Here is a 13,441-nt window from a genome sequence, read left to right on the forward strand (position 1 = left end):
CTGTGTCGGGAATCCAACCCCGCTTTAAATTTAAAAAAATCCACAGAGCCGCTCCCCTGCCCCCTCCTCCCCCCTTCGAGCCATCTCGAGTGGCGAATTCCTGCTCCCTCCTGCTGCTGCCATCGCGCTGTTCTTGTGGTAATCATGCTTAACCCTAAACCACCTTCTCTTGCCCACACCGGCACTCTTACTGTCTCACTTTACCTTCCCGTTGATCAGGGTCGATCCCCCCTCCCCTCTCATGAAATGATGCCGCATTGTATGAGACACCGCGGTCGATCCGAACAACCTCCGTAGAGAGTAGAGAGGAGTGATAAAGTAGGTGGTGATATATGATGATGTCTCAGCAGACATTGAAAGCTTAAAAACCTCGGCAGGATACACGTTCAATTCACCCGCGCCGCGTCGCTGCCTGCTTCCCGCCTCCGCCCTAGTCAGTTACAAAGTGGCACAAACCGATGGCGCCACGGACATTGGGGGGAAAGGGTGGTGGGTCACTGGCGGAACTCGGATGAATCATCTTGAGCATACCTGGGCCTTCATGACCATTTACGGTCTTTCTTGGTATGGGAAAGGGAGAACGCGGACAAGCTCGTCTCGCGCCCTCCCTATCCCCCCAAATCTGAGACCTTGGCTCCCAGCGGGTTTGTGAATAAAAGGAATGCAGCGGGTGCCAGCTTCTTGAACTACTCCCCCCCCCTTTCTTTTCCTCCTTGTAAGCCCTTCTTCATACCTCAGCATGAAGCTCGCCATCCTTTCACTGGTTCTCGCTCTGACAGGGCTCAACGGCGGCGTCGATGCCAAAAGCTTTGGCAGGAGATACCTTCAACCGGCCCATCGTACCTCTGACAATATCGTTCGATGCGATTCCAATGCCGAATGCCTTCGACTCGGTCTGCCCCCGCTGGCGCCAAAGAAGCGAGCCTACGCCACGGAAATTAACCAACCGAACCCCGGAACATACACTACCACCCTCGCAGCGGGTACATACAATATGGTAGCGGCTGGTGCTCAAGGAGCCGCAGCTATCGGCGTCAACCTTCCCGGTATCGGTGGTCTCGGAGTTCAGATCAACATTACTGTCGTCTTGGAAGTTCAGACTGACATCACCTTTGTCGTCGGTGCTGCTGGGTCTCTCGCCACATTGGCCGGTGGAGGTGGAGGAGGCGGAGGTAGGTCGTCGGGCCCGGTCCCCATGCCGGGAACTCCTTGCTGATTCCCTCTCTTAAATAGCCTCTTACATTCTCAACAGCGCCACGGGTGATGCCTACGTGATCGGAGCCGCTGGAGGTGGTGGAGCTATCGCAGGCGCCGGTGCATCTGCAAGTCTGACCTACGACGTCACTCTTCTTGGGGATTCAAAGGGAGGAGCTGGTTCAGTTTACGCAGGTGGTGGTGCCGGTCTCACTGGATCCGGTGGCGGTGGCGGCAGTCTGCTCGGTCTCGGCCTGCTGAGCGGAGCTACCGGTGGACAGAGCGGAGGCGATTGGAATGGTGGTGTGGGAAGTAGTATCAGCGCAGTGTTGAATCTCGTCACCTCCACTCTCATTGGTGGAAACGGAGGAAACGGGGGTGGTGGTGGTGGATGTGGAGGTCTCATCAATGGACTCCTGAACTTGGGTGGCGGTGGGGGAGGTGGTGGATACACTGGCGGCGCTGGATCACGTCAAAACGGTGGAGGAGCAGGTACGAGCTATGTCACTGCGTCGGCAAGCATCCTCGGAAATCTCGTCGCAAACTCAGGTAACGGTCTTGTGGTGATTCAGGGACCTATCGTGTAGGTTAATTTTCTATTTATAATGGACAGTAATGCAAACATAGACGCTACTCTTCGCCATCGTTGTTGTTGTCGTCATCCTCCTCCTCATCCTCGTCTTCCCCTTCGCTGACCTCCATTCCGTTTTCCTTCATCCGCTCCTTGTCTTTGCGGCGCTTCTGACTCAACTCCTCGAGGAGCACCAGGAGGTCCTCGTGCTCTTTCTCGCCATCCTCTCGTTTAGTCTTTTCTTCTGCGAGCTGGGTCTCCAAGTCGGAGAGCTGCTTGGATAGGGCATCGGAATGTGATTTGAGTTGGTCATTTTCCTTCTTCAGGCTCGAGGATCCAGCTTCCGTCTCGGCGTGTCTTTCTTCCCAGCTCGACTTGTCCTCTGCATGACTCTTTTCCAGCTCTTCGACTCTCGTTTGCGCCTTTTCCAGCTCGGCACGGGTGTTGGCGTGATCCGCGCTGTTCGCTTCGGACGTTGAGACCTTTTGTCGCTCCGTCTCGAGCTCTCCGCGCAGCTTGTCGAGTTCCGCGGTGTGTGTCGAGCGACTGGAGTCGGCAGTCTGCAGTGACGTGGATAGCGTGGCGACCTGCTCAGACAGTGACTCAACCTCTGCGACGAGAGTCTCTTTCTGAAACGTCAGCAAAGTTCCTCAAGGTCCTCACCTCCTTCCTGTGCTCATTGGCCAACGCCGCGAGCTTCGCCTGCAATTGAACCACTTCGTCCGTCTGCGCCTTGAGCTTTTGTCTCAGGGTCATGATGATGGCTGCGGTCTCTCCATCGTCCGAGGCGGTCGTTGGTCCCCGGACCGCATCCGGATCAATAGCGATGGACCGTTGAATGGTGTAATAGTGATTCTTCCAAAAGTCCACGAAAGCCCAATCGAACCAGAGCTCGAGGTCATCGAGATCTTCGACGGGGTCGAGCTGCGTCGGGTCCTGCTCGAATGATTCGGGTTGGACCGCGCGGAACCGAGGGTCTTCTCGGAGTCGGGCCATGCGGGAGACAAACTGGTCGGGCCCGATTCGAGAGTGCAAAATGGGATGCAGCGTCCCACTGACCGTCAGCGTGACACGCACCGAGCGCTCACCGAGTGATCTCCCCTGGCTCCCGGTTGAACTCGTAGCACACGCCTAAGAGGAATGCACAGAGGCCCTGGACTAACGGATCGATGCCAGTGGTTTGAGTGATCGGTTGGATCAACTGTCTGTCAGCGGAGGTGTGGGGCCACACTCACGACCTGGAGGTTGGCGCTTTCGCTCAGAAACTCTTTGACCGTTTTTGGACTATCCCAGAGCCAGGTGCAGAGCAAGACGAGGTACCCAACCATGACCCGAGTCCACTCCTCCTCGTCGCTGGGCTTGCCTTCTCGCGCCGCGCGGTTGACCGCTTCCGTCTGCTCCCGCGCTGCCATCATCAAGTTACCAACGACGAGCTGAACCAATCCCGTCTTGTCCTCGTCGTCCTCGAGTGCACTGTCGCTGACGGATGGATCGACCTCCCGGGCGATCTTTTTGGCGTGCTCAGAGTTCCGGACGAGGTGGGAGAGCAGGAGTGAGGCGAAGAGTGGGCGGTAGGGGTCAAATGGGGCGTCGGGGGATGATGGGAGGTCGAGAAGACCGGAGAGGATGATGGCGCCTGCGGATTGCGGGGCGTCAGAGTGAGCGGCCATAGGTTGCGCCGTCATGGAGGTGAGGATGTCGATACGGGCGTCGTCGTTGCCGTTGACAAACGCCTGAGGTCAGCGCAGGGCGATCTCGTGGCTCACCTCGAACATGTTCACACCCGCTGCACGGCTTTGCAAGCCGCGACCGCCTGCACTGGGGTCGCCATCGACGACCAAAGCGACGAGAGCGACGACTGCTGGTCTAGGAGAAAGTCGAACGAATCCGCCATTTGGATGCTCGAGGTCCGCATGGACGGGGACAAGCGGGGCGAGGTGAAGGGACGCAAATAGGTTTTGATTGGGAATGGACGAGGTGAGAATCGGTGTGAGGGTGTTGAGGGCTTGGGACTTGATTGTGGACGTGGCGTTGGAAGCTAGGGCGAGCTCGAGAAGGCACCGCGTGACGCCTGTGGAGGCCATCGCGGACTGGATGTCAGTCGTGTCGAGCCCCTGAGCTCACCTGATTGCCTCCTCCTGGACCTCCGATCAACATGCGGACGATCCCAATGACCAGGCTTGCATTGTAAATCTTTTGCTCTGGCCAAAACTGCAGGGCGGTCTCGTCTGGTGCAGGTACGTCGAGAGGTAGCTGAGCTGGGAAGCCGAGGATCGGGGGGATCGAGGCGATGAGAGAGAGCTCGCGAAAGTAGTTCTGCCGTCAGGCTGGGTAAGGTGGGGTTACTCACTTGATTTGACACGTTGTGTCGGATCAGCCCGGCGATGACCGTCAAGGCGTCCTGGACAACGATTCCACCATCTGAACCTCCCTCCTGCTCAATGATTTCGAACAACTTTTCAAACGCCCCGGAGAATGCGACGATCTTTTGGAGATCTTGATTACTCGCCAGCATGGTGGGTAGAAGCAACAACGCCTCGTTCCGGAGCATTTCACCCGCGCCTCCGCCGACTCCACTGGGTTGGGACTGAGGAGCTCGTGGATCCAACACACCAAGTATACCTTCGACGCCTGGTGGAGGCGCGGAGATGATGTATGCTTGGGCATTGGTAGCTCGAATGGCAAACAGTTGAGCAAGGAATTGGAGAGCATAGAATCGGGGGTAGAACGACGGGGAGGTGGACAATAGGGCGAGAAGGGAGTGTAGCGGGCCGGGAGTCTAGCGTCAGGGGCAGTGTCGAAGGCGATGGGACCCACCTCCAAAAAGGCATCTGCGAATCGCAGTCCAAGGTCATCCTTTCCTGGTTTCTCGGGTACCTCGCACAGCTGCATCAACGTCTCCAGAGCCGCTTTGGCGATATCCGTGTCGTACGGTGCGTCATGTTGCAGCACAGCGATGAGCGAAGGCATAGCGCGAGTCCCAACATCCTGGGTCCATCAGCCCCTTGTCGTGATTTTACTTTCTTCTCACCTCTCGCCAATCCCTACTCAGCCCCTTGAGACCCAACACTGCAGTCCTTCTATCCTCTACCGCTGCGCTGGTCTGTATCCTATCCACCAGCTTGTCGATCGTCTCGACCGCCCCTTGAGGAGCTCCCAGCTCACCTCGAAGGGAGTTGTACGCCGAGGTGAGTCGAGAACCAAACATGGAGGTGATCTCGGACATGTTGCGCGGTGTTGGGTGTGGTATGGTGGTATATAGCACACACACGTTGAAAAGACAACTCGAAGGGTGAGTGCCACGCGACGAAAACGCCGAAAGGGCGGGATTAGCCGATGGCCCTCAGCTGCCTGGCAGCTGCTGCTATTGTTCCTTGCGACAACGACAACAATACATCTTGCAAGCATCCACAGTGTCGAGAACAATGCAGCTGATACACACACACACAGACAAAACAAAGCCATGAACTGATAGTCTGACGTATATATATATGTACTGACCAAACTGCGCTCTCTACTCTTGATCATTCCATCCTCAGCATCATGTCATTCTCCACGCCTGAACCTATCAGCCCGGTCGACCCTTCGCCACCTTGTCGTGTCCGTGACACGCCCGGTACAGAGTTTTTCTCAGCGCTGCATCTCGATAGCCCCCGAGGGATGGGTACGAAGCCACTCCGGGTGAAGAAGCGAGTAGCGAGAACGGCAGGCGTCAGAGGTGAGTGCATCGTTCTCTTTAGGACAAACTACTGATCATCCAAGCCCGGCGCTCGACACTGTCACTCCCACGTACACCCCGGTCGTCTTCTGGTCACTCGACCCCCACGCGACCTCAACGGACCAACACTACATCCACCAACGCATCCCGAATTCATCACTCCATCTCTCAGATTTTCCTCGCATCAAGTCCGCTGGACTTGTCCCCGCCACCCCTGCCTCCAAAGCATCACGCGTACTCTGGTGTCGAGACCATAGCACCTTCTCCTCCCGTCTCCCCCGATACCGATAGCCCTCGGCTCCCTCTCACACCCTCTCGCGCCCCTCCCAAAGCTGCCAGGCTCCTCGGTACACACGTCAAGACGCAGATCAAGCAAAAGGTCCCTCGAAAGCACCACTATCGCCCTCTGCCAACCCAGACTCTCATCGAGATTGAAAAGTTCCTCGGCAACGTACCTCCAGCACCACCTAAATCCTCTCTCAAGCCCATCTCCAGGGCGATCGAACGAAAAGTGGGCCATGGCAAGACGGTGCGACATCGAGCCATGGACGGGACCATGTGGATGGACGAGGAAGAGGAACAAGAATTCGCCTCGTTGCTGGGTGACAAGGAAACGTTCGCCTCTGTCCTCACCTCAGTGCCTCCCCGTACGACCTCTCGACCTCAGCTCGCACGCGCAGATAGTGCAGAGTCCGACACGTCCACTGGCTCCCGACGCCGAAAGGCACCGCCTCCGCCGCTGAAACTCAAGCCAAGACAGATCAATCCGTCACTCCTCATTATCTCGCGCACTCCCGAGCCGTCCAAGAAGGTCAACTCGCATCGACCCAAGATAGTGGACAATCCGTTCAGGGCATCTCAACCGGTGCAGATTCAAAGCACGCCCGAGACGCCGTTCGTCCGTCCTCGTCGTGCTCCTGTACCTCTCTCGGTGTACCCTGAGGAGTACCAGATCCCTTCGGACCCCTCTCCCAACTCTGTTACCCACTCTCCTCTCGATACCCAAATATCGTTCTTCGATCCAGTGACACCGACCTCACCTCGACCCGCCCACAGGCGAGTCCTCAGTGGGTCAAGTGCAGCAGAGGCGGCAGTGAAAAGCGGGGCGTGGTTGAAGAAGGTGGTCGGGGTGAGGAGAGGGCAGTTGGTCAGGGTGTAGAGGGAGTGGGCTCGGCCTCGATGCAAGCGTCGTCTTGCAGGGCGATGATGATAGCACTGTCATAGCGGATCGCATGAATGCTGTTCTTTGCCAACATCGCTTGAACTTTTAGCATAATTTCCCCTTTGGGAAGGTTCTCTGCGAATTGCGCTATTCGTGGGTTTTTTGCCGTCTTCAAATTCTACTTTCTCCCGTCCAGGTCTTCGGACCTGTGACATATGATAAAATTGGAACGATACAGAGAAGATTAGCATTGCCCCTGCATAAGGATGACAAACTCGAGACAGAGAGGGCCTTCGGGCTACTATTTTGCTGCCGAGGACTGCTGATCAGTTCTTTTTGGGCCTCTGTCGACAGGCTCAAGCACTGCTGATCTTCAGCATGGCGACGAAAACGTATGTGTTCGTCTGGGTATACCAGGAGTACTGAGGGCCCTACGTCCAGCCGTCGACGCACATACATGGCCATATCGGCGCGGAACAAGAAGAGTGTGAAGGTGCCACAACATGTCCGTCCTTGTTCTTTAAAGACAAGACTCTCTCAATGAGCGATAGCCATCGCAGATCACATCGATGCTGAGGACTTGCGGAGAAGTCATGACGGAACACAGAAAGATGCATGTTGCATACTGTACAACTGAACCGTGCTCAGATCCCATGTCAAATCAGATCCCTCCATTGCATTATGACCCATTGGCTCCGTTCATTGCCTCCCGTTCCACCTTTACTCCATTGATACCGTTCACTGGCTCTGGAGGAGACGGCTGATGCCGTCGTTCTGGAAGCGGAATGGTGGGGAAATCCGTTGCCAGAGCGTCATATAATTGTCTGCGAAAGCTCTACAGATGAGCTAAGACCTCGAGAAGATAGACCCACCTCCAGTCCCAAAACCCTTCCCAATGCATACTGGTTCTCTCCAGTCGCCCGACTCAGGGAGTTCTTCGTGTACATGTGGGGATTATGGTACGTATCGACGTTTCTGGGAAAGATTCAGCCGGACTCGAAATCATATCTCACTCTATGACCTGGCGGGGAACACTCTCAGTCAAGCTCTTAGACATCCCCTCGAGCTCGACAAAGCTTTCATTGATTCGCTTCAGGAAATCAGGTATCCTCTGCTGTTGGCCCTCGACGACTTCTCCAGCGCATATTTCAAGCTCGTACAGATCTTGAGTCAGATTGAGCAATTTCGTCTCGATGCTTTGGCACAGGTCATATTGAGATTGCTCTGGCTGAGCAGTCGTATTGGACGGCAGGGGTCCATCTGGTGTGGCCGCCGGAGATGGCAGATGAGGTTGATTCAACGACATGTCACGAAGCAACTGGCAGCTCCCAGCCGGAAAGCCTCCATGAGATCTTTATCCAGCACGAGCTCTTCGGGGTTCCTATTGATCTGTATCGTCGGCGGGGGCGGTGATTCTGGGCAGTGAGCTTGCAGGATTGGAGCAGGGAGAGATCATGAAGCGCCCAAAGCAAGCCTGAATTGGAGAACCTCATGCAGTTCTTGGCTACGCGGAGGTCGCCGCTCAAAAGTTGATCGGTCAATTGTCGAACTCTGCTCTTGATACCATACACCACCATGGCCAAGGCAGAATCCTCACGAGATGGCGCACGACGGCCTCTCAAGGTCATCCAGAAGACCTCTGATTTGCTCCGAAAGGGCAAGCAAAAGGCACCAGTGGAGAGAACTATGCCAGACAGCATCCAAGTCGAACGGTTTGCCGAGACCCGAGCGATGGAGATTATGGCTTTTCAGAATGCTATAAGATCTGCAGCGTGAGAGCGAGGCGACGAGGACTCGAGCTGACATTCAGAGATCAGGGAAGTAGTCGCGTGTTTCAATCTCTGCCTCGACACCTCCGCCGTCGAGCTGCCTCACATAATCCACGACGTGTACCAAAAAGATTGCGGTACAAGGCTGCCCTGGAAGTGAGTGACTGTGCGAGCCCAAGCTGACACCAGATTGCGCCTGGGGATGATATTGCAAAGGTCCAGCGTAAGAAAGCTCGCCTAAGGGCAAAAGGGAATCTGCACGGAGAGTCGAGGACAGAACAGTTGTTGAGACGGCAAGGCGAGTTTAAGTTCGTGCCACCCGGCTGACTTGACAGTCGACAAGAAATGGCTCAGAACGCACATGTATCATGCAAAGCGTTTCCACATGACCAATATCTGGGGCTTCCGACTGCCCGTGACACCAACGCTCAAATCGTTCCGACCAGCATATCGCGCTACCCGGCGGAAAGTGCTCGCCATGGATGTCAGCTATTACGGGGTCATACAAGTGGAAGGGGAGAGGGAGGCTGTTCTCAGACTCCTTGGACGGATGACGGGTGGTGTCTTTGCGGGTCCAAAGTGAGCTCATACGTGGGCTGAGCTCATTCACAGGTACGAGTCTGGATCGATGCTGGCAGAATCCATGCTGTATCATCCTGATGAGTTCCCGTACCGTCTCATTGGACCGGCTCAGATCTTGTGGCAGAAAGGCTCGAAGCGACTCTGGATCAGGCTGCACCCATCGATCCTCAGCGAGGTGCTAGAGGTTCTATCCACGCACGACGCCTCCGTATCCGACCTGAGTGACGAATTGGGCAGCTTTGAGCTCTTTGGACCCGAATCGGGCAAGCTCATGAGGCGGGTACTCAGAGTCGCCGGGCGTGGTAGCTTGGATGATCTAGGCGATCCCAAGCAGGTAGCCCATGGGAGGGTGATGGCGCTGAGGATACATGATCCGAGGCTTAGGTATGATTGAGCACTGGACTCAGCTGAACCCAGTTTTCCACCTCGAACGGTCAACGATAAGGATACAAGGGTGTCTGATGATGGGGTCGTGCGGAATGCCTATCAAGCCCACCGTAGTGTGACTGGCCTCTGGGAGCGTTCGAATCGCCTCTGCACTCCAAGATACAAAAAGTCTGATCTCGACCAACGACGCAGAGTTGTGAGTCTGACCCATTGGCGTAGCTGAGCCTCAGCAATCCAATCCGGGCCAGAGACTCCGCCCCACAAGCCGCGACGATGTTATCTCCATTCTCATCATCGGCTTGACCGACCGGTATCTCCTCCTCTTCCCTCCGGCATGGAGCATGCCCCTACTCCATTCCATCGCGCACATCGGTACACTCATTGGCGCGCTGCAAGAACGCCGGGCGCATATGCGAGAGCTTGCCGTACCGAGCTTTCCAGAACACTATGGGGCGACTTGTCGAGCAGGCAAGATCTGGGAGGATGCTAAAGCTGTTGAGGATCGCGAAAGATGGAGTCGAAAGCCGCCGGGCAAGCGAGTCCACCGAGAGCTGTGGCAGCCCAACTGGGCATCTGTCTTCCAACTGTCAGAGGAGGACGCGATCAATGGTCCGACGCTCTGGGTCTGGCCCAGTGAGCTTAAGGAACACACCGGCGATGTCAAAGTCTTGGCAGCTTTTCGACAAGCGAGAGGTATGTCATCGCGAGAGATCCACCTGGCAAGCGCAGTGATCAACGTCAAACTTGAAATGCCTGAACGCGGATCCCCGGGGTCAATGGCTGAAATCTTGCCACTCGACGACGCCACGGTGATAGGCTGGACAACAACAGGCAACTATTCAATGACTCGGGGAGGTGGCTTCGCTCTGGGTCAGATTGCCTTGAGTGCCTGGCTCAAGCTCGACGGAAGAGTGAGGATACGGAACCCCGGCGGGGTGTTCCGGGAGGCCCATGTGACAGTGGTCTAGAATGATGATGATGATGTGCACGGCATCCTGCGCTCATCTGATCAAGCGTCGGTCTTGATTGGTGAGGATAGTGCGGTATCCTTCCTCCTCCGTTCGCTCTCCGAAGTGGGCCAACATCCCGATGTAGATGTAAATAAAAACGTCGGGAAAGGTTGGATTGCCACGGGACGGGTGTAGAGCATCACGACGGAGGCAGAGGTGGGAGTAGCGCTTGTCCACACCGTGGACTCACTCGACACCCTGGACAGGTTTATGGGCAAGCACATCCTTGGGACCGAGACCTTCAAAGATGCAGAGGAGTGGACAACTGCGCGAGGATTCAAAAAGCGTGGGCACGTATACATACAGACATACCTACAGCTCTCATTGTCGTCATCTCGTGTGCATTGCAATACTACGAGGGCATCCGGATCTCTGCGACGATAATACTGTGGCATTTCGGATTGGGTGAGATACCTCCAAGACGCGCCACTATAATGTACATGTACTAAGCATTGTTCCCCATCAATGCCCTATCCAGATTAAACGCTGCGGAAATCAATGTAACATGAGAGAACCCCTGCGGCGTATTCCCCAAGCCCTCCCCACCTCTGGAGATCTCTTCGCTGTACAATGCCACGTGATTGCCATAGCCGAGGAAGCTCTCGAACATGTTCACGCTTGGGGGGTCCAGTCAGCGCTGTATCCCTTGGTGGACTCACGCTGTGGTCAGGTACGATGGATTGTACGCTCCTGCTCGGGTGAGAGCCTCGACGGCCCAAAGAGTACATAGGGAGAAAGCACCTTCTTCTCCACCTACACCGTCGTCTGACGTCTCGGTGTTGTATCGATAGACCATCATATTGGCTGTGAGCCCGCCCTTCTCGGGTCTGAACGTGAGCACAACCACTGAGACACGCCTCACGTTTTGAGAATGGTCTCCAAGGTCGAGGTGAATCGTGGATCAGCTGCAGAGATGAAAAAGACCAGTGGCATAATCACTGCGATCAGCAAAGCCCTCCTTCGTATCAACGTACAAACTGCCGAGTCGAGCGCATCCAAATCCTCGTAAGATTGTCCAAAATGACCTTTCTCGGCACTATCGTCAGGCGCTGAGTCACAAACCCCCTACTCACTTCCATCCTTTCGTTTGAATATCCTCGTACAGCTTATCTCGCACCTCTCGCCAGTGCTGACGGTTTGGACAAGGAAGGCATCGTTTGTCGGCCAAACGAATACCTCGACGTCAGTCCCGCCACACACTGCGACTCACCTCGATCGATCGCCACCCACATCATGATCTTGCTGTATAAGAAATTTTTCTTCTTGCCTCGGACTTCCCAGATGGACAGATCTTGCGAATCGACCTGCGTGCACCTACCAAGTCAGAACGAACGCCAATGTGACCTACACATAGTCGATGACTTTTCGTCAGCGGGACTCATCTCTCCCGCTCACCTTGTCGAACCGCCACCCAAGATTCCCAAGCTAACGGCTTTGAATACTTTTGAGCGAGATAGATGCAGTCCAACAGCTCTCCATAGATGTCCAATTGGAGATGATCCGCTGCTCCATTCCCGATTCGCACCGGTTTTGAACCCTTGTGACCTTGCAAGTGGTCCAATTCAATTTCCTCGAGGTCCTGACTTGTCAGCAAGGTAAGATGAGTCACCCACTCTTCCACCGTGAATGGTATACACGATCTGCAGCGATCCATCCGAGTTGCGATCCTTGAGTCGCGACAAGATGAAATCAACGTATGCGTTGGCTTCTTCCGTGAAACCGAGACGGATCAACGCATACAGGGAGAAACTCGTATCTCTGACCCAGGAGAATCGATAGTCCCAATTTCTCGATCCTCCTACATGTTCTGGCAAGGCAAAAGTCGGCGCCGCGATGATCGCTCCTGTTTCTTCAAAGACAAGCATCTTGAGAACCAGAGCAGATCGCTGGACCGCCTCTCTCCACTTGCCACGATACCGACATTTAGAGATCCATTTCTGCCAATAGACTTGGGTATCGGATATCAGGCTTTCCAACAGGCGCTGAGGGTCAGCGCGACATCATAAGATCACTCACAATCGTCATGAGGGGGTTCTCTGGCGGTCTCAAACTGCTCGCCGCTTCCATGATGGCCTGCCTATCAATGCCAACGTCTTTGATGCGTTCTGAGTCTGGGTTGGCAATCTCCTCCTGGAGATCCGTCTGATACTTCCATTCGTCGACTTGGCGGAGGACGAAGACGACGCATTGGCCTTCCTCCAACTCAAAGGTTGCCATACAACTGGGCCCGAGCAGTCCACGCTCAGTGTTATCGGCGATCTCCAGCTCGACTTGAGGCGGCTTGACGCTGTCATCCGAGGTGTAGGTCAAGTATCTCAGGTCGAGCTCGAGATCTTTCGATTTGAACAGGACCTTGTGCTCATGCGTACATCCAGGCACCATCGAATCATCTTTCACGAGCTATCATCAGTTTAGCTCCTCGGGCACGTCCTCACCTCCGCAGTATGCTTGTCCCTGCAATAGTTGAATGCGGGCGAGCAATTCAGCCTGAACGGTACCTTGCCCCGGATCGATTCGACCTTTCGAATGAGCCAAGGTAGTGGAGCTCGACGCTGAGAGCCAGAATGTGTGGCGCCTTTAGGTACCAGTAGATCGGTCAACTGGCCCACCCCTTCATCACTGAGAAACTTTGTCACTAGGATATTGCTATTCGGTGCATAAGCCTGTTTCGGTTTGTACTTCCAAGTCGGGTTGATCGAAAAGTGTCCTCCCTTGTCACAATCGACGATACGAGCAAACACCGATGGGGAGTCAAAGTAGGGGATACACATCGACTCGATGCTTCCATCCAGAGAGACGACGGCGGCTGTCTTGAGATTTCCGATCAGCGCATGGTCCTGAATACCTCGGACAATGTGGCCTTGGCAGTCTTCCAGCTCCTTTGAGGGGTCATTGAAGCGGTCGGACATGGCGGCGAGGCAGTGCACGACAAATCAAACGCGTTGGCAAGTGTCTAGCTGCTCGATCTGTCGCTGTCGCTGTTGACCCGACCCTGCTCTACGACGACGACGATGTTACAATTGATACCCGGCCGCAGGGGGATACGTT

General features: G+C 55.2%; 6 protein-coding genes across 6 annotated transcripts; 3 read left to right on the top strand and 3 right to left on the bottom strand.

Moving 5' to 3' along the window:
- The first annotated feature begins 472 nt into the window (after window positions 1-472).
- On the top strand, window positions 473-2,127 carry BD324DRAFT_65914 (hypothetical protein). Its single transcript, XM_022018886.1, has 3 exons — window positions 473-1,172; window positions 1,234-1,965; window positions 2,071-2,127. Exons 1-2 carry the CDS (start codon window positions 740-742, stop codon window positions 1,779-1,781), a joined length of 981 nt encoding a protein of 326 aa, XP_021869811.1. The 5' UTR covers window positions 473-739; the 3' UTR covers window positions 1,782-1,965; window positions 2,071-2,127.
- Window positions 1,825-4,991, bottom strand: BD324DRAFT_581916 (p115 like vesicle tethering protein; the record flags this gene model as incomplete). The annotated part of the gene is made up of 9 exons (XM_022013531.1): window positions 1,825-2,394; window positions 2,429-2,819; window positions 2,854-2,966; window positions 3,001-3,498; window positions 3,532-3,855; window positions 3,890-4,081; window positions 4,116-4,544; window positions 4,583-4,753; window positions 4,797-4,991. 9 exons carry the CDS (start codon window positions 4,989-4,991, stop codon window positions 1,825-1,827), a joined length of 2,883 nt encoding a protein of 960 aa, XP_021869812.1.
- Window positions 4,992-5,144: 153 nt separating this feature from the next.
- On the top strand, window positions 5,145-6,734 carry BD324DRAFT_631014 (hypothetical protein). The gene is made up of 2 exons (XM_022016394.1): window positions 5,145-5,483; window positions 5,528-6,734. The coding sequence occupies exons 1-2, from the start codon at window positions 5,309-5,311 to the stop codon at window positions 6,640-6,642; spliced, it is 1,290 nt and encodes a 429-aa protein (XP_021869813.1). The 5' UTR covers window positions 5,145-5,308; the 3' UTR covers window positions 6,643-6,734.
- A 483-nt stretch (window positions 6,735-7,217) lies between these two features.
- BD324DRAFT_66596 (hypothetical protein) lies at window positions 7,218-8,085 on the bottom strand. The gene is made up of 3 exons (XM_022018912.1): window positions 7,659-8,085; window positions 7,518-7,620; window positions 7,218-7,480 (listed from the first exon to the last, which is right to left on the bottom strand). The coding sequence occupies exons 1-3, from the start codon at window positions 7,949-7,951 to the stop codon at window positions 7,325-7,327; spliced, it is 552 nt and encodes a 183-aa protein (XP_021869814.1). The 5' UTR covers window positions 7,952-8,085; the 3' UTR covers window positions 7,218-7,324.
- A 62-nt stretch (window positions 8,086-8,147) lies between these two features.
- Window positions 8,148-10,755, top strand: BD324DRAFT_603000 (ribonucleases P/MRP protein subunit POP1-domain-containing protein). Its single transcript, XM_022013955.1, has 7 exons — window positions 8,148-8,417; window positions 8,456-8,570; window positions 8,604-8,712; window positions 8,750-8,993; window positions 9,027-9,380; window positions 9,414-9,579; window positions 9,614-10,755. The coding sequence occupies exons 1-7, from the start codon at window positions 8,221-8,223 to the stop codon at window positions 10,349-10,351; spliced, it is 1,923 nt and encodes a 640-aa protein (XP_021869815.1). The 5' UTR covers window positions 8,148-8,220; the 3' UTR covers window positions 10,352-10,755.
- Window positions 10,756-13,441, bottom strand: BD324DRAFT_682422 (Six-hairpin glycosidase-like protein). Its single transcript, XM_022019151.1, has 11 exons — window positions 12,829-13,441; window positions 12,410-12,793; window positions 12,007-12,375; window positions 11,789-11,972; window positions 11,742-11,754; window positions 11,604-11,707; window positions 11,467-11,569; window positions 11,368-11,429; window positions 11,256-11,331; window positions 11,053-11,220; window positions 10,756-11,010 (listed from the first exon to the last, which is right to left on the bottom strand). The coding sequence occupies exons 1-11, from the start codon at window positions 13,300-13,302 to the stop codon at window positions 10,839-10,841; spliced, it is 2,109 nt and encodes a 702-aa protein (XP_021869816.1). The 5' UTR covers window positions 13,303-13,441; the 3' UTR covers window positions 10,756-10,838.

This window comes from Kockovaella imperatae (assembly GCF_002102565.1).
Source record: "Kockovaella imperatae strain NRRL Y-17943 chromosome Unknown BD324scaffold_10, whole genome shotgun sequence".
Taxonomy (NCBI): Eukaryota; Fungi; Basidiomycota; class Tremellomycetes; order Tremellales; family Cuniculitremaceae; genus Kockovaella; species Kockovaella imperatae.

Coding starts and splice junctions, on each gene's coding strand:
- BD324DRAFT_66596 (XM_022018912.1), bottom strand. CDS start 7,951: ATGTCGTTGAATCAACCTCATCTGCCATCTCCGGCGGCCACACCAGAT. Junction 7,621..7,658: donor GTTCCCCGCCAGGTCATAGA/GTGAGATATGAT, acceptor AATCTTTCCCAG/AAACGTCGATACGTACCATA. Junction 7,481..7,517: donor GAAGGGTTTTGGGACTGGAG/GTGGGTCTATCT, acceptor GCTCATCTGTAG/AGCTTTCGCAGACAATTATA.
- BD324DRAFT_682422 (XM_022019151.1), bottom strand. CDS start 13,302: ATGTCCGACCGCTTCAATGACCCCTCAAAGGAGCTGGAAGACTGCCAA. Junction 12,794..12,828: donor GGGACAAGCATACTGCGGAG/GTGAGGACGTGC, acceptor AACTGATGATAG/CTCGTGAAAGATGATTCGAT. Junction 11,332..11,367: donor TGCGCTCGACTCGGCAGTTT/GTACGTTGATAC, acceptor TGCTGATCGCAG/TGATTATGCCACTGGTCTTT.
- BD324DRAFT_631014 (XM_022016394.1), top strand. CDS start 5,309: ATGTCATTCTCCACGCCTGAACCTATCAGCCCGGTCGACCCTTCGCCA. Junction 5,484..5,527: donor GAGAACGGCAGGCGTCAGAG/GTGAGTGCATCG, acceptor TGATCATCCAAG/CCCGGCGCTCGACACTGTCA.
- BD324DRAFT_603000 (XM_022013955.1), top strand. CDS start 8,221: ATGGCCAAGGCAGAATCCTCACGAGATGGCGCACGACGGCCTCTCAAG. Junction 8,418..8,455: donor AATGCTATAAGATCTGCAGC/GTGAGAGCGAGG, acceptor GCTGACATTCAG/AGATCAGGGAAGTAGTCGCG. Junction 9,580..9,613: donor TCGACCAACGACGCAGAGTT/GTGAGTCTGACC, acceptor GCTGAGCCTCAG/CAATCCAATCCGGGCCAGAG.
- BD324DRAFT_65914 (XM_022018886.1), top strand. CDS start 740: ATGAAGCTCGCCATCCTTTCACTGGTTCTCGCTCTGACAGGGCTCAAC. Junction 1,173..1,233: donor TGGAGGTGGAGGAGGCGGAG/GTAGGTCGTCGG, acceptor TCTCTTAAATAG/CCTCTTACATTCTCAACAGC.